Source organism: Equus przewalskii, unplaced genomic scaffold (assembly GCF_037783145.1).
Source record: "Equus przewalskii isolate Varuska unplaced genomic scaffold, EquPr2 ChrUn-6, whole genome shotgun sequence".
In the NCBI taxonomy this organism is placed as follows: domain Eukaryota; kingdom Metazoa; phylum Chordata; class Mammalia; order Perissodactyla; family Equidae; genus Equus; species Equus przewalskii.
The window spans coordinates 479167-497382 of NW_027228754.1; the positions used below are offsets into that span (position 1 = coordinate 479167).

Here is an 18216-nt window from a genome sequence, read left to right on the forward strand (position 1 = left end):
GGTACGCATTCATGGATATTAGATCCTAGCTCTTCTCTTTTACAAGATTCATCTACTACTAATCATAATGTCTCCTTGTGGCCATCCATCTCTGATACCTGGGAGCTCCCTGGCTGCAATGAAACCTTTTCCTTCAGCTCTACTGCCCAAATACTAACAAGATTTGCCTTGTCACAGGTGGACCATAAACAATGAGTTCCTAAGTTAAAGTCCCCAACTTATTGATACACACAGGATGGACTATAGCAAATTTGGGATGAATATGTTTGCCTCACTCCTACTAGTGGTCAACTCAGTCAAAAGGCCACTCTATGTTGGGAACAAACTGATCACACCTGTGATACATGGCCTAATAGCACCCGACATATGGGATAAATTCCCCATTACATGTGTTCTCATATCATAGCCTTAAAAAAATACTGATTGGTTTGGCACTGACTGGGATAGACGGCCCAGCATACATTGCTTAGCCCTTAATGGCACTCAGTGGTTATGTGGCTCCAACTTACGGCCTTGGCTGCCACCTGGATGGATTGGACGATGCACCCTAGGCTTTGTCTGGATGCAAGGTAGAACTACATTTACGATATCTCCTCCTGCTAACCTACCCAACCTGCAACAGCGCTGGACCTGCTGTGTCTTCCACTGGTATGACCATGTTGCCTCAATTTTCCTTCCCCAATTAGGAATCAAAAGTGTCATCTTGCACATGGAAGTCCTAAACAAATTCACTATGAAGGCATTAAATGATACACAACATAGCCTTTCGCTGCTCGATTTAGAAGTATCCCAAATGCCCAAGGCAGTCCTCCAAAACCAAATGGCACTGGATGTCTTGACAGCAACACACGGGGGCACTTGCACCATTATAAAAACCGAATGTTGGGTCTATATTCCTGACTACCATCAAAATATCTCTGGCTTCCTATCTGATATGAGCCACCAAATTAAATCCATGTCTGACCCTACCCTACCTCTAAATGATTGGTTGAACTCTTGGTCAGGACCAGGTTTCTGGACTACTATCAAAACCTTATTCGTTGGGTTAATCATATCGCTTGTATTTCTTATTATAATTTGTTGTCTATTTCGTTGTTTGTCTTCTGCATGTCAACAAAGTTTCACCTTCTGGACCACCTCTCGTCAAATGATTCTCTCATCTCCAGAGGATCTGTATACCTTGTCAGCCTTGGGCTCCACGGGTGCAACCTTCTGGTCCGCTGAACTGCCTACCTGTACCTATGGCCCCATTTAGGGACAGCTCTATGACCTTGTACAGCCAGAAGTAGTTACAGAATATTGACCATCGTCCATATCCGCAAAAGATTTCGGGACCAAATGGGTTCGGGGGGATTTTATGATGTGGATCAAGGCTGCCCCAGGGAGAGAAGCCCAAGGTGACCTGGCCTAATGCGAATCTATATGACCAGATTCATATCTAAAGTTATACGACCACACAATAACCAGACCCCATCTGCACTGAAACCGTTTAATGACTTTTTACATCATCTTTTCTTTTTCCAGTAAAAAGTCACGTACCCATGCCTTATAAATTTAGCCCTATTCTCAACGCATGTTTTCAGCAGCAGCTCTGACTGCCCATGGGTCCTGTCCCCATGCAGCAGCTCTTTACTGCCCACGGGTCCTGTCCCCATGCTATTCCACACTATTCTCTAAATAAAAGAGCACTACTGCCAGACCTTGAGAGTCCAAGAAATCTTTCTTTTCCACTCTTCGGCTTTCCGACCCCGCCAGTGAGTATCCCTGCCTGTCACGCGGAACACCCGGGTTCGATTCCCCGATGGGGAGGCAAGACGTCCCTTTTTGGTGGCTGGCGCCGCTCTGCTTCCGGCCGCTTGCCCCTGAGGGCCCTTCTTCGCCCTGCCGCGCCCCGCCCTCCAGCCCCCGAGGGCGCTTCTTCGCCCTGCCCCGCCCTCCAGCCAGGCGCAGGCCGCCAATCCGTGCCCAGCCTGCCCACGGGGAGCCCTCCCCGAGGCCCCCTCGTCGTCGGGCGCTCCTTCGGCACGGCCGAGCCAAGGCTTCCTCTGCTCCCCGCCGCGCCCGACGAGCGGCACGCCCCAAGCGGTTGGCGCACTAGGCTCCGGGCGACGCGACGCGCAGCTGCACAGCTGCCTTTTCGTTCGTGGTTTTTGGGGCGGGTGGGTCCCCTCTTGGTGCGTGAAGCTGCCTCGCCGAGCAGCCGGTGGAGAAGGGCTGGGGCGAGCCGGCCGGTGGAGGACGTGTGCCCGGCCGCGGGTTTGGCGGGGCGGTCGGCGTCGGGGTCCGCTTTGTGGAATGGCAGCGAGGGCGCCCCCCAGAGGCGGTCCGTCCCGGCGGACGAGGGCTGCCGCGCCGGGCGCAACGCTGGGGGGGGGGGGGGGGCGGCGGTTGGTGGCGCCGGTGGCAGCGCCGCGCTGTGGGCGGGCGGGGCCTCTGAGCAGGGCTGCGCCAGGCGGCAGCGGCGGCGGCGAGTCGGCTGTGGCTGGAGCTCCGGGTCGGCATCTCGGGACAGACCGGGCCGTGCGGCGTTGGTGGTATAGTGGTGAGCATAGCTGCCTTCCAAGCAGTTGACCCGGGTTCGATTCCCGGCCAACGCAGCGGGCCGACCTTTTGCCGAGCTGCGGGGCCCTCCTGCCCCCGGAGGCGGGCGGCGGGAGGCATTCATGCGGCTGTGTGTGCATGTCCGGGCAGGAGGCGCGCGCAGCGTTTTGAGGACGCGGCGAGCAGGAAGCAGGCGAGGGTGCGTGCCTGGGCCTGGGCGGAGGGCGGCTGGCCTGCGGAAGGCAGGGGGCCGTTGGCGAGGGAGCGGCGAGCGGGCGGGCTACGGGCCCCGGGTCCAGGAGGCACAGACAAGGCGGAAGGCCCGACGCTCCCTGGTGGTCTAGTGGTTAGGATTCGGCGCTCTCACCGCCGCGGCCCGGGTTCGATTCCCGGTCAGGGAAGCAATTTTTTTTTTCTTCCTCTCTGCCAGCCGGCCGACCGACCTCCCGATCCCTGGCGTGGTGCGGGCGGCCGCGACCCCTCCCCCCCACCACACACACTTTTAGCCTACGCCAGAGGTCGCATTCTTGTTGCTTTTACCCTGTGTCCTGGCACTCCGACAAGGCCGCCTGGCACCCTCCACGTACGTTACTCGCCCTGCCACTCCGGCTGTAGGCATTTCAGTTGGGTTTTTAAGAGACCCTTCATTTTCTCAATAAGAACAGCAGCTTCTGGATCATAAGGTATATAATATATCCACTGAATATCATGTGTTAGCCAAACACTGAACTCACTCACCTCTAAAGTGGGTACCGTTATCACTTTGGATCTGCTGAGGAGTGCCAAAATAGAGTTGTATAATTCCCAAAATTTTAGGAGTTCTCTATCCGGTAGCCCGCCTATGTGAGTGGGCCACCCAAAACCCAGAAAATGTATCTACTACAGTACAAATGTAAATCTTTCCATGATGTGAGGGCAAAGGTCCAATATAATATATTTAACATATTTGTGCAGGATAAAGCCCATTCTTGATTTGCCCTATTTTGGGATGGGGAATTGCTTTTTTATTCTGAATTTGGCAAGTAGGGCATTGATGAGGCACTCTCGAGCTGATCCCATGTTACAGGTAACCCACGCTGCTGTGCCCACTTGGAAGCAGTTTCTGCTCCCAAGTGACTGCTTTTCTGGTGGACCCATTGGGCTAGTTCTGAAGAAGAAGCTGTTGTAACGACTGATGTGGTTGTAGCCAGATGATCCACATGCTGATTATATAGGTGTTCTGTAGAGGTAGGCAACACATGAGCATCAACACGGAACACAGTAATAATCATTGAGGAACTCCACAGCCAGATGTCTTGCCATAATGGCATTTCCCAAATTTCTCCGTTACCAAGCATCCATTCATGTTTATCCTATCTTGGCGTCCAGACTGCTAACCCATTAGCTACTGACCATGAGTCAGTGTATAAATAACATTGTCCTCCTAGCTCTTGCTTGATGGCCTGGTAAACTGCATACAGCTCTGCATATTGGCTACTCATTCCCTTTCCCTGGGTTTCTAAAGTTTTCTGGGATGTGGGGTTATAAGTGACCGCTTTCCAGCACCGAGCTCCAGCTACCACTCGTGCTGAACCATCTGTAAACCAAGCATGCCGTTGCTGTTCTGCCGTTAATTGCTGAAAGGGTAGTCCCGATCCAATGGGGGACTCTTGTTCCTGAGGGCTTTCCTTATTAATTTCTGGGGAGCCTTGGAGTGTGGGATCAAATACTTGTTCAGGCAACAATGCTTGTCCCTTGGGCCCTGGTTTCATTCTATCTTGAATATACCATTTCCATTTAATTACACTAGCTTCTTGAGCATGCTCAATTCGGTGGGATGCAGGTGTCCCTTGGATCCAATAGGTATTTGGGGTCATAATATAACTTCATGTCCTATTCTCAGTGCTTCACTTTCCAAGAACCCCCAATAACGTGATAATAACTGTTGCTCAAAAGGGGTATAACATTTGGCAGCCTCCAGTAGCTTCCGAGTCCAGAACCCCAAAGGTACCTTTATCCATCCTGTTTTTGCCAAGTACTCCAATTTGCATATCCACCTGCTGTGTGGACTTGCAATTCAATAGGCCAGGCGGATCTCTCATACTGGCCATAAATCTAAAGCCATTTGTATGGCCTGCTTAGCATTTTCAAAAGCATCCTTTTCTTGCTGGTCCCATTGAAATTGATATTTTTTCCGGGTAACTGGATATAGAGGGGCTAAAATTTAACTTAAATGTGGAATGTGTTGCCACCAGAAACCAAACAGACCGATAAATTTTTGAGCCTCCTTTTTGTTTCAAGGAGGGGCAAAGCTCAAGATCTTTTGCTTCACTTTGGATAAAGTTTCTTGCTGTCCTTTATTCCAAACTATCCCCAGGAAGGTAACAGTTTGTGCCAGTTCTTGGATTTGGGCGGGATTCGTCTTCCATCCTTCCTCCCGTAGAACTTCTAACACTGATTGTAAAGCACAAGTTACCCTTTCGTGACTTAATCCCTGAATTAAAATGTCATCAGTGTAATGTATTAACTGTGTACTTGAATCTACTGAAGTGTGAGACAGTGTTTCCGTCACCTCTCTCTGACAGATAGTTGGACTATGTATATATCCTTGTGGCAATCTAGTAAACGTATATTGTCATCCCAACCAGGTGAAAGCAAACTGTGATTGAACTGCCTTAGCAATAGGTATAGAAAAGAAAGCGTTTGGGGCTGCCTGGTGGCTCAGCGGTTAAGTGCGCACGTTCTGCTTTGGCGGCCCGGGGTTCGCCGGTTTGGATCCTGGGTGTGGACATGGCACTGCTTGGCAAGCCATGCTGTGGTAGGCGTCCCACATATAAAGTGGAGGAAGATTGGCGTGGATGTTAGCTCAGGGCCAGCCTTCCTCAGCAAAAAGAGGAGAATTGGCAGCAGATGTTAGCTCAGGACTAATCTTCCTCAAAAAAAAAAAAAGAGAAGAAAAGAAAGCATTTGGTAAATCAATTACTGCTTACCAAACACCAGGATGTCTTTGTATTTTTTCTATTAAGGTGACCACATCAGGCACAGCAGCAATTAAGGGAGGAGACACCTTGTTTAGTTCTCAATAATCTACTGTCATGTATCAGAAGCCATCACTTTTTTTAACATGCCAAATAGGATTATTCCATTCTGTGGTTATGGGTATCAATACTTTAGTGTTAAGATATTCTTGAATAGTATCTGAAATTTCCTCTTGACCCCCTGGAATTTTATATTGCCGCATATGTACAACTGAGGTGGCAGGGGGTAGTTCCACCTTGTGTTTAATACATCCAATGATGACAGAAAGGTTAAAGTATGTCAAGGAACGTATCCCAAATTGATATTGTCCATCTGTTAACTGTGATGTTAATCCCTTTAAAATGTCGATGCCAATTATATATTCTGGAATTGGAACTATCATCACCAGATACGTTTGCTTTGGTAGCTGTCTTATCTGTATGGTCAAACGTGTGCCTACTGCAGAAATTTCTTTTCCTTCTAAACCTGTAATACGAATTTTTTGACCTCTAAATTTTGTAGGATTGCCATAAATCAGGGTGGCCTCTGCCCCCATATTCACCAATGCTCGGGTCACTGTTGTTGAACCATTCTTCCAAAAAATTGTTAGAGCTCCATGAGGATGGGCATCCGTTTTAACAGCAGCCCTAACCTCCTGTACAGTGGTTTGGCCCTCATGTCAAGCTAATAAATCAGCAAAAAGAGGGTCAGCCGAGGGGGTTATATTTCGTTTACTTGGGGGTACCTCCTTTTTCTCTGGTGGAATTCCTCCTGAGGCTTTTTGTACATGCAAACCCTTTTCCTTGAACAAACGCCACAGATCCCTAGTTTCTGCCCCATCAACCTGTTCTTTAGGAACCCCTGCCTGTAGAAGGGCTGACAACATATCCTTCTGAGAAATTCCTTCCTTTCGGTTTTGCAAGTCCTCTTGGCGACTGCCAACTTCCTCAGAAGCGTTTGCTCAATCTCCGAAATCTCCTAATTGTGAAATCTTTTCCAATACCTCTGAAATAATGGTATCAGTTTCCTTTAACAATAGTGTCATAATGACTTGTTTATAGGCGTTTATAGGCATGTGGAGCTGTTTTGATGATACGATTACGTATTTGGACACTAAAAGGCATATTTGCCAATGCATCCGCCACTCCCAGAAAAAAAGGTCACTTCATCGCCTCTTCCTTGATCCGTTGACAACAATCCCTCAAGGTATGCCGAGGCTGATCAGCATCTGGCCACACGTCATCAGTGGGATATTTGTCCTGGGCCCCCCGAACAGCCAAGGATAACAAAGTAATGCCATCAGCTGCTCGATTGTCTTGAACATCATGGGGCACTACACCCCGGTCTCTAAAAGCACTATGCACTGTAGGCTCTGTGGAAACAGTAACAAATTTATAGGCATCTCCTGAATCCAGTTGTATTCGGATATCGGAAATTTCTTACTGGGTAAAGTCTTCTACTACGTCTCACCACACTTCCCAATCTCCCTGTTGTTCTAGGTGGTGGCGTCGTGGGGGTCTAGCAGGGATGGTCCTGGCCGGCAAAGCCTCCTCATCTGAGGAGGGATTCTCATCATCATCCCAGATGTCGCCATCCTAATATCAGGGTCTCAATCAGGGCCAGCCAGGGCAATTGCCATATGAACCTTTTCTACATTCACTTGCCCCTGGCGGTGGTGGTGCTTATACTTTGCCAGACTCACAGCCGCCTTTTTGGCAACATGTTGATAGGTCCTAGCTTGATCCCCTCACACATACTTCTGACATTGCATCATGGCTAGCCGAGACTGGCAACCAGACAGCTCTTTCTCCAGTAATACTTTTTCTTTCAATATGTGGTCCCAATCTTCTATGGCCCTACGGAAGGCGTGTAACAGGCACCACCCTCTTCTAGCCGAGAAGGCAGTGTCATCTTTTCCTTTTACTGTCTGCAATGCCTTCATTATATGAATAGGCTCCCACATAGGGAGCTTATTATCCCATGCCTCACACAGTACTGATCTATGACCCCATTCCTGGGCCAATGCAGAAAACTAGGGGTGCTCCCATCCCAGGACCTCAATAGGAGCTTTAATGATCTCTGATTTCTTAAACAAGAAGGCCATAAGTGCAGATCCTGCTGACTACCCCAAAAAATGTTTCCCACAACAGTAGGGGATAAGAAATGACAGGTACTGCCAAAGCTACTTCGTTGTTTAAGCAATCAGAGTTTGTTTGTGAGGGGAATAAAGTGGGGAAAAGAAGGCAGAGAGCTACAAATCAGTACTTACAACATCCACACCACAATCAGCTGGGCAAGTCCCAAAAGGTTTACAGCAGGCGGGAGTGCCGATTATTCAGGTCTGGGGCACAGCATCCTCTCCTCAGTGAGACTCTCGTTTGTTCTGTGCATGTTACTCCCTTTGATCCTAAGGTTATTTGGGTTCTAACTCAGGGTTTCAGGTATTTGGATACTTTGAGTGATTTCTTCTTGTTCCCACTGATGGGATGTTTCTATAGTCCAGTCAGGTGTCCCTCAGGGTGGCCAGCCCAGACAAGAAACATGACGCACGACATGTTCTTATTAACTTGAGCCTTGGGGTCACGGTCGAAGTGGTCATCTCTGGCCCTAAGCATAGACACATTCTCTCATGTAGGGCCCAGGGCCCAGTGTCTCCGGAAGATGGGGAAGTCAATGAACTCTGCACACCAGGTATACTACACTTTATGGCTTTCTTAGCAAAATTATTTCTCGTACTTGAAAACTTTCTTTTGGCTTAGAAGGGCCAGGGGTGAAGGGCAGGTGAAAGAAAGATAGCCCTGCCTGCAGGGTACTTAGAGACTTCCTTGGATGGAGTCTTTCCTGCAGATAACTGCTCCACTGTGTTGTGGTCATTTAACATTGATTCTTATTGGTTGCACAGTTAATGGGTTTCTTCATCTTGCCTGTGTTGAAATTCATTTAAAACTTCCTGTCTACTGGCCAGAGAGGCAGCACAGGGAGTGTGGTCGGAAGGGGCTGAACTGAGAACCCAAGACAAGGGCTCCATTGTCAGCTCTGCTTCCTGGTGTTTCCCCTCGTCAATTTCCTCACCGGCACAAGAACCCCTGCCCAGGGTTTTCACAGGACCAAACAAGGTGATACATGAAAGAAAGATTTGTCTGTAAAGCAGACTCAACTGCTCCTCTGATTTGTTACTGACTGATTAGCAGAAATGGAGTCTGGTGACTTATGAAACTGAATGAAAGGATGTAACAATTTCCTTCCTCTTTTCTAAGTTCATCTCCCAAACGCCACTGGACTCAGGCCCAGTTCTGGGATGACTATGGAGATCCTGATGTTTCCAAATGTACATCCTGGTAACCTGTGGCTGCTTCAACCACTGACCGTTTTGCTACTGCTGGGTGAGTGAGGGTCATCGTGGAACAGGGCAGTTTCAGTCACTTCTGTGAGGGCTCCAGGGGTCAGTGTGATGAGGGGCAGCCCTGGGCCCTGGAAGTGGGGGACAGATGGAAAGGGGAGAGAGAACCCTGAATTCTTACCATTCCACTGGTTCCTCAGATTGGAATTCAGAGGTTCTTTCACAGTCCCTGCCCCCACACATTCATGTTTCCCTTGTAGCCTTGTGGAGAGACAGGGCTGAGGTGAGGAGGACATGAGAAATGAGTACTCTTATAAGAGGACTGGAAACAGGCTGGAAACTGGAAACAACGTGACTAGAAACAGGCTCTGAGATGGGTCCTGGGGAAGAAGGAGCCCAACATCACCTCCCTCTCCCTCTCTCCACACCCATCCTGCTACGTTTGCTCCCCTCATCTTTCCTGCTCTACACTGATTCATTCTCTTCTCTTTTATAGCTTCTGCAGACAGAGGAGCTGGTGAGTTTGCTCTTTGTTTCCTTGGGTTTATGGTGTTATTGCCTCACAATGTGAGGCTCTATTTCCCATGTAGGGAAATGTCTGTTCCACCAAGAACCAGGCTTGGGTTCAGCAGGGGTGGTTCCCCCATTTTAGTGGGACCTGGGATTTGATTCTTGGTTGGATTCCCATTGGATCCACCAAAGATCTAAAGGGAATGAGGCTGCTAGAAGTACACAGATCTTTAATTGGGTCTGCAGTAGGACTCTCTGGCCCCTGGTCTCCCCTGGGAACTCCTTTGGAATCTATGGTCCCTCCAAGGTTATTTATTCCCATCCCTTTCTGCTCTCTGTCCCTCAGCAGGTCTCCCGAAGGCTGTGGTGAGCCTTGAGCCCCCATGGATCAACGTGCTGCAGGATGATTATGTGACTCTGAAGTGCCAGGGGGCCCATACCCCTGAGGACAACCCCACTCAGTGGTTCCATAATGGGAGCCCCATCCCGACCCAGGTCCAGCCCAGCTACAGCTTTAAGGCCCAAAACAATGACAGTGGAGACTACAGGTGCCAGACGGGCCACACGAGCCTCAGTGACCCTGTGCATCTGGATGTGATTTCCGGTCAGTGGAGGAAGTTCTGGGGAAGGTCTGGGAGGACAAGGAGAGATGAAATCTATTGATGTGGTAGAAGTTTTTAGGAAACAGGGGTGCCTGTTTACTGGAAACCATCGCTGTGAATTGTTTGACATAGTTCTTGCCCACTCACTTCCCTTTTCACCAACCCTCTTTGCTTGGTGTGTGTGGTCAGGGTGGAAGTTCCTAAGAGATTCCTCAGAACACGTTAGGCTGTTTGGCCTCAGTCCTAGTTGAGTAGGAAGGTTACTTGGCCATAAACAAGCAGCCGGAGGTGAGAGAAGCAGAAGGAAATTTCTGCTCCATAAAACCATCCTACCCTCATGGCAGTGTGATAAAACTCAGGGATTGAAGGCAACCAGACTGCAAAGGTCCTAAGCTGAGAGTGTGCCTGGCAGGTGAGGAGGTCATTCTGCCCATGCTGCAGGAGACCAGAGGGAGATATGGAATCTGGAAGATGAGGTCAGAGGGGAGGGGGCTGGGAAGGGGCCAACCATGTGGCAGCTGGTAGTCTGGTATGATGACTTGAACTGATATTCCTGAAGGAGATGAGAATTCATTAGATGGGTTTAATTAAAGGAGTCACAGGATCTGACGTAGGTTTATGTAAATATCTGACTGTGTTCAGTTTAATAGACTCTGTAGGGAAATGCTCCTAGACACTGTATTACCCCCCTTCCAATGTCTGAAATATGAGCCATTTATATTGTAGTTGACTTCAGCTGCATCTTGGTGCATAAACCCTGAAGATGGTCACATGTGAGCTTTCAGTGTTTTAATTCTGTTTCACATCAGGAGGGTGATTTTCTGGTAGTCTTTTAAGGTCCTGTGCCAGAGATGCTGGTGGTGGAGTCACTTTCTGTTGATGGTGCTCAATGGAAAGGGAAATAAATATTGACTCAACCTCACACACCTGACCAATGACATCACAGCTACCCAACTCTTCTCTTGGTGCATTGCCACCTCAGAAACAGCTGGTTGTACTTCTGAGTCTTCCTACTAAAATGTAAAAGTATAAATTTAGCAAAACTTGGTTCTGAATGGTCATTAGAGGGAAACCACCTCGTCCCATCCTCCATTGTGCAAAGAGATTAAGCCCGTGAGCCCTAGGAGCACAGAGGGAAACGGTAGGGCCACAATCAGAATCCTGTCTTCAGATTTCTGTCTCACACTGTCTGAACAACAGTACCTTGCCTTTCGTGTACAGGATACTGTTTTCTTAAATGAGTTTTCTTTTAAATAAGATGTAATAAATTCTAGTATTTCTTTTTATAATAAATAGAATAATTTGATTTTCTTCTCTATTTGGTTTATTGAAACACTCTCTATAGCCCTCCAAGGTAGCCACACTTCAGAATCTGATTCCTGTGCCCTCAGTGAAGGGAGCCCTTGGTTGGGAGTGGGACTCTTTGTAAGGAGGGAGGAAAAGTGATTTTAAGTTAAAAAGCTTTCTTTAATGCTCCTCTTGTTCAGAGTCACAACTGAATACTGAATTCGTAAGGTCACACATTTCCATTTTAATGTGGATGGAAGATTCCATTCAGGGTTGGTGAGGCATTATTAAAGCTCTGCTTCCTTGCTAATATGGTTAATGGCTGCTCACCTTCCTTTTCCAAAACAGTTCAAAAGTTACCATTAAATTAATAATCCCCTGACCACAAATGCTGTATCCACACAAACTGAAGGTTTCAGGTCCTGTTCAGCAACCTCTACAGTTACTGAAATGCACTCATTTCCTTATCCTGTACAGTGTTTTGAATTCCTCAAAATCACCCCACACCCCTGCCCTGGGATTGGGATTCCTACTATTCATCTTTGGAACTTCTGAAAACTATCCTTTAGAGGTCCCACAGATAATACCATGTCTTCCCTGTAAGAGAGCACTCACTCTTGCCATGAAGAATCTTCAGTTCCTCTGCTCAACATCTTTTCAAATTCTGTAAGTAATGTCACCCCACGCATGAGGCTCCAAGGGCCTTGGTATCCAGCCTTAGAACTTTTCCTTCCAACATTGTGTCTTTCAGACTGGTTGCTGCTCCAGACCCCTCGCCTGGTGTTCCAAGAGGGGGAGCCCATCCACCTGAGGTGCCACAAGTTGCAAAGCAAGCGTCTGTTCAGGATCACATTCTTCCAGAATGGAAAATCCCTGACGTTTTTCCATAACACTTCCACCTTCTCCATCCTACGAGCAAACCGCAACCACAGTGGCGAGTACCGCTGCTCAGGAACTATAGATCGGATGGAGCTCTCGTCACAGCCTGTGAAGATCACTGTCCAAGGTGAGAACCAAGGCTGTTCTAGGAGCTTACAGCCTTGGAAGGATGCGTAGGGAGAGGATCACTAATCTTTTTTGAATTTCAGTACCTGCCTCCTCCTGAGTGGGCCTCTTTGATGTCAACAGGAAGTCTAAAACTCCTAGCTGGACATGATGGCTGTGTGGCTTTGCAGCTCTGTCTCAGCTCATTCCTCAGGGATTACAGAAACAGGTGTGATTCACCTGAAGTTTTAACTTTCAGGGGACAGAAGCCACCTTTTCATCCCCCCAAATCCATCCACCAGACATAACCACCCTCCCTCTTCCCACCTCATTCAAACCACTCCACTTTGCCATATGGCCCTCTTGTCTCTAGGATTCTGAGGCTTCTTGTGCCTCCCTGCTCACCCTCCCAGCCTAGGCTCCCATCTAAGCTCTGGGCATCCATGTTGGCATGAGGATCTCTCTCCACAAGCAAAGAACTAGGCTTCTGTCTGCTCCTGAGAAACTGTGTGTTGTGAAATCCATATGATGCCCTTTCAGGAGGCATCACAAGCTACAGTCTTGGTCCATGAATACCACCCAGTCCTGGGCTCAGAGGAGGTGACAACGTGTTGATGTGGTCTGTGGATTTCCCAGTTCAATATTTCCCAAAATAAACTCCTTGAGAGGCTTTTCAGAATGAATGATTGTGTGGTCCTTAGTGCAGAAGATGCTGAGTACTCTGTTCCTCCCATTTATATTCATAATGCTCGTTAAAGACTTCTGGAAGTCGTATTGTAAAAAAAAACTTTTTTAACTTAAGTTTTATAAGGCATCTACCCAACCTAGGTGACCACAAAACCTTTTTCCTGTTTAACTTCTATTAATGTCCCTCAGAACACATGTGCAAGGTCACCCTTTGGGAAATGCTGATCCAGAGCTTTATTTGGGAAGGCGAGAGATGAAGAGATCCTAGGAAGACTTCCTGGGCTCCTGTCTGCTCTTGGCCTTGGCCTTAGCCCCTGGCTTGGGTGACTTCACAAAGGCTCCCCAACAGGGACCTGACTGTTTATTCCAAATTACTGCCTTAACAACTGTCAATCATCTCATCCCTCTGCCTCTCTTATTAGGTCCGGCAACTGTATTCTTCTTTCTACATTGGTTTCAAATCGCTTTCTGCCTGGTGATGGGACTCCTGTTTGCAGTGGATACAGGGCTGTATGTTTCTGTGCAGAGAGACCTTCCAAGATCAGTGGGAGATGGGAAGAATTGCAACGTGAGATGGAGCCAGAGCCCTGAAAACAAATGAGGTCTGGGCCAAGGAGACTCCAACCACCCTTGTGACCTGTGATCTTCAGAGCTAAATGCCAACAGGCCACACCCTGACTGAGCTCCTGAAGGTCAAGGCACAGTCCAGCCCACCTAGCTTGACAAGGACTCACAGCAAATGTGTTTTCATAGCCCCTAAACAGAGGCTCCTCAAATCTAGAAAAACTCAGTAAATCCTGCCTCTCCTTTCAATCAATCCAGCAATCTGAGCGCTTCTCAGGACTGTACTACCAGCACCTCGGTCCAAGCCAGCATCATGTCTCACTTGGGTTACTGCAGTAGCTCCCTGACGGGTCTCCCTACACTCACCCTGCCACCCTACAGTCGATTCTCACCACACCGGCCAAAGTGATCTTTTTAAGATGTGTGTTGTCTCTTTCCCTTCCTTGCTCAAAGCCATGCCAGAGCTCCCCCCTTGCAATTAAGAGGAAAGCTAAAACCTTTGGAACGTTCTACTAGGCGCTACATGATCTTGCTCCTCACTGCCTCTCTGACCTCATCTCCTGCTCTTCCTTGCTTCCTTTAACACACGAATTCTACTTCTGCCTAGGGCTTATGCTATTTCCTGTTTCTGGAAGGTTCTTTCTTACAGATATCTACATCGTACTTCATTATGATCTTTCCTCAAGTGTCACCTTATCAGTGAGGTCTCCTTGATCCTTTAGTATAAGCCCAGTCTCCCACCATCCCCTAATCCCCTTGTTTAATTGTTTAATTGACAATTGTTTAATAAACAATCTCTTGTGTAATTGTTTACTGTGTGACTCCTCCTCCCATCAGCCTGTGAGCTCCGGGAGAGCAGGCCCTGTGTCTATTTTGTTCACGACCGTATTCCTGAGTCCGGGTCAGTGTCTGGCACATGATAAAGGAGTCAATAAATATTTGTGGAATGAGGAAATTCTTCAGCATTTGAAATCAGAGAATTTTAAACCTAGAAAGTCCTTGGAAATGACACAGTCCAATCTCCTCATTTTAAAACTGAGTGAGCTGAGGCCCAGATAGTTGAAATGACTTCTTCAAGGATAGACAGGTAGTTGGTGTCACAGACCATCATATACGCAGTTTTGGGTCATACTACACATCTTGTTCTGCAGCTTGCTTTTCATACTCAGTCTTGGGTCATGAGCATGCCTCCACTTCACAGTGTCTATTTCAGTCATCACTTTAATGTCTGTTCTACTTTTAAAGATACTCAAACTGACTTCCTAAACATAAATGGATACATGGAAGCATGTTGTAAAGTTAGCAATGCATATATAAGCTCCCCTATACTCCAACCTCTCTGACTTACAAAGTAAAGAAGTGAACGAGATCGGAAGAATGCCTGTGTGATGCTGTGGTTGATGTGCAGGCACGGAGGTGCTTGCTTTAGGGCTTTTCCTGGAACTCTTGGTGCTGGGTGGGTAGGTGGGGTTTCGAGGCTGCTGAGGGCTAGGAGCAAAGGTTAGAGGAGCTTGGACAAGGCAGTCCCTGAACAGAGCAGGGCACAGACCCACGGCCAGACCACCTTTTCCCTTCTGAGGGGAGGACCCTTCTCTTGCAGGTCCTTGGACAAAATGTCTGGACTCTGACATCCAGGCCTGTCTGGCCTACAATGTGAGAGTGAACGAATTGCAAGCTGGCAGCTTCTCTTGTTCCTGGAGTTATGAAAGAGAATAGGTTCCTTCTTTTTGAGGATGGTTTCATTTTCCACTCTGGAAGTCATTCACTGCACTCTTCTTCATGCATTCCCTTTTTTCGTGGACTGATCACCTTCCAGTACAGCTGATCTCTGTAGCAGAAGACTTTGCCAGCTCTTTGTCAGTGGTACACTGGGAGAGGGTTGACCAAGAAACCCAGTCCAGAAGGGGGACTGACCTCTGTATCCTCACCCCCTCCTTCCTCTTCAAAGGCTCCGGGAACTTTCCAAAGGGTTCTGAGCCATTTGAGGAGAAAAGAGCCACTATCGAGCATGGGTTTTTAGTTTCTCTTTTTAAAAATTAGTTTCCCTTGAATCAGGCAAATAACGATATATTATAACAAATACACTGCTAAAGTTCACCATTAGAAAGTATCACGTTCCCGTTAGATCGCATCCTCCTCAGTACAGTGGAAGCCCTGCCTGTCAGCCGGGAGACAGGAGCTTACAGAGACCTTTTGCTTCTCTTTCCTCCATTTCCACATTCACGTCTCCGGAAAGGCTCCTCCTTTTGGCTTCTCAGCAGAAGTCCACGCCCGGTAGAAACACTAGAAAGCTCAAATAGGATGTTCTGGATTAAAGAAAGTGAGATACGGTGGAGACCCAATTTGTAAGGCCGCAGGACCGACGGGAGCTAGGTGGCTTCGCAGAGCAGCGAACTCACTCACCCTCTGGCTTTCAGGGCATAGGATGGACTGTGGCCTGCAGGAGGTAACTCCCCACCTGACTCCTGGCCACAGGGAAAAATGCACACGGTGCCTTCCAACCTGCCTCTGGGTACGATGCTCCACGGTGACACAAGCACCAGGGACGGGTCTGAACAACAGGAGGGACATTTCACCACAGTTCATCTGCGTCTTCCTTCTCTGATTGCCGAGTTCTCTCCCAGGAGGGGGCAGGGGGACGAGGTCACCCCGGAGTCGCTGCGCCGTGTCACCAGGTCTCTGCTGCCTTCAAGAAACCCACTTCGTAAATGAGGAGGAGCCTAATCAAAAGAACCCAGTCTTCAGCTAACGGCTTTCGTTTGTTTCAGCGTTATAAATGCTGCAATGGAAAAAGAAAGAATTAGAATAGCGGATTGAAAGAAAACATTGAGATGCATTGGCCAGCAATCGAACCCCAGCCGTGACCCCTGGCAAACAATTGTACCACTGAACCACCCCTGCGCAGATGACCGCCACCACTAGACGCCAGGCCAGCAGCGCTCCCCACCAGCCGTCCGACACTGATCACTGCCCTCTGTGGCCAAATGCTCCAACTGAGCTAAGCGGTGGACAAGGGAGCTGAAACAGCCTCCAGGGACCAGGAGGGCGCTCGGACTGAGGGCAGGCGCTGAGGCCCCAGGGCACTCATGCACCGAGACACAGCAGGGCTGTCCGGCCCATCCCGCGCCTTGTCTCCGGCCCAGGGCCGCCGCGACCCTGCCAGCGTCGCCAGAGGAAGCCAGGAGCCGCCCCAGCCTGGCCCGCGCTCGAATGCCAATGAGGGTCTGCGATGTGTGGCGGGTGACGTTCCTTTCGACGACCCACGGGCCCGTGCCCAAGTCCCCTGGGCGGCGGGCTTCCCCACGGGTGCGCTGGGCTCGTGGCCGTGCGCGGGGGCGAACGGCGCGGCCTGCCGGGCGAGGGCAGGGCAGGGTCGTGCAGGGCAGGGCTGGGTGGGAGGGCCGTGGCGTGGGGGCGGCCGTGGGAGCCGCAGGCTGGGGAGCGCCGCCTCGGCCGCCCGCCGCTGAGCGGCGCTCAGGCCAAGAGACCCGAGGGGCCTGAGCCTGGCGCCTGCGCTCTGGCCGACGGTTCGCCCGCAAGGGTCTGGCTCCAGGGTGCCTTGGCGAGGCAGGAGCGCGGTGTTGGATCGCGGGCGCGCTATTGCAGAGTGTCTGCTGCCGGGCGGGCCGCCCGCGGAGGACGCGCGCCATCGTCGTGGGTTTGGGCCCCCGAGGCGCCTTGGCGCGTGCAGACGGGGCTTGGCCCCGGCCGTGGGTCCGACGTGTGCGTGTGGGCGACGGGGATCCAGGGCTTTGGCTCGCTGCTCCCCGGAGCCAGCTTGCCAGGTTGGTCCCACGTGCCAGGAAGGCTCCGTGCAAGGAGGGCGCTGTGGTCGGCTGGCGAGCAGAAGGCGGGGCTGCGTGGGGCCGGGGCGAGGCCCCGACGTGAAAAGTCGTGGTGGGCACCACAGGCCAGCGAGATGGGGACGGCGACCTGAGCAGGGTGTGGAGAGAATGGACGGGCCGGGCGGCCGGGGGCTGTGGGAAAGGACAGCGTGTTGGACGGTGTGCCGCCCATTGCGCAGGCGTGGTGCTCCAAGAGCGAGACGCTGTGCACCAGGCAGAAGTCAGAAGGTGACCCGTGGAGGGCTTTGCTCACGCAGTGTTGGGTGGGGGAGGGGAAATGGGAGTGGGAGTGGGAACGGGAGTGGGCGTGGGAGTGCGAGTAGGAGGGAGGGCTACACAACCACCACATGGGGTGGGTGTGCCGAGGGGTAAGGCGAGAGCAGGCGTGGAACGATGTGGCGCGAAGTCCTGAAGCCCCCGCGTGTGGGGTCTGGTGGGAAGGGTGTGTGAGTGAGTGGGTGGTGGCGTGCGCGCTGTTTCGGGAAGAACAGTTGCCAGTGGGTTCGAGGCGCTGGGGCAGCCTCCTGGGCTGAGTGCGCCAGGCCCGCACAGCGGCAGGCGTGAGAAGCTGGTGGGGTCGAGAGGCGTGCGTGTAGGGGCCTGGAGTTTGGCGTGGCGGCCAGAGGTCAGAGCGCCAGCCCGGGCCGGCCAGGAAGGCGGTCAAGGGCGGCGCTCGGGTGTGCGGGAGGCCCGGGAGGCGGGCGTTGGTTGGGAGGGCAAAAATGTCAGCGTGTCAGGAGTGGGATTCGAACCCACGCCTCCAGGGGAGACTGCGACCTGAACGCAGCGCCTTAGACCGCTCGGCCATCCTGACGGCGGGCCTGGGCGCGTGGCCGCTCGCCTGGCTGGGAGCCGACGC

At 50.5% G+C, this 18216-nt stretch overlaps 1 protein-coding gene and 3 non-coding genes across 14 annotated transcripts; 3 read left to right on the plus strand and 1 right to left on the minus strand.

The window, feature by feature from the left end:
• Positions 1–1967: 1967 nt before the first annotated feature.
• LOC103540858 (low affinity immunoglobulin gamma Fc region receptor III) lies at positions 1968–14318 on the plus strand. Of its 11 annotated transcripts, none has more exons than XM_070608289.1 (6): positions 1968–2159; positions 8796–8921; positions 9375–9395; positions 9738–9992; positions 12029–12283; positions 13371–14318. In XM_070608289.1, the coding sequence occupies exons 2-6, from the start codon at positions 8837–8839 to the stop codon at positions 13547–13549; spliced, it is 795 nt and encodes a 264-aa protein (XP_070464390.1). In that variant the 5' UTR covers positions 1968–2159; positions 8796–8836; the 3' UTR covers positions 13550–14318. The 11 variants fall into 11 exon arrangements, with proteins under 11 accessions (XP_070464390.1, XP_070464395.1, XP_070464385.1 ...); XM_070608294.1 differs by having other exon boundaries at positions 1998–2159; positions 9735–9992; XM_070608284.1 differs by lacking the exon at positions 1968–2159 and adding an exon at positions 2281–2542 and having other exon boundaries at positions 9735–9992.
• On the plus strand, positions 2526–2597 carry TRNAG-UCC (transfer RNA glycine (anticodon UCC)). The gene has a single exon. It is a non-coding gene; the product is annotated as a tRNA-Gly (tRNA).
• Positions 2871–2942, plus strand: TRNAE-CUC (transfer RNA glutamic acid (anticodon CUC)). Its single transcript has one exon. It is a non-coding gene; the product is annotated as a tRNA-Glu (tRNA).
• A 3770-nt stretch (positions 14319–18088) lies between the features above and the next one.
• On the minus strand, positions 18089–18171 carry TRNAL-CAG (transfer RNA leucine (anticodon CAG)). The gene has a single exon. It is a non-coding gene; the product is annotated as a tRNA-Leu (tRNA).
• Positions 18172–18216: the final 45 nt, after the last annotated feature.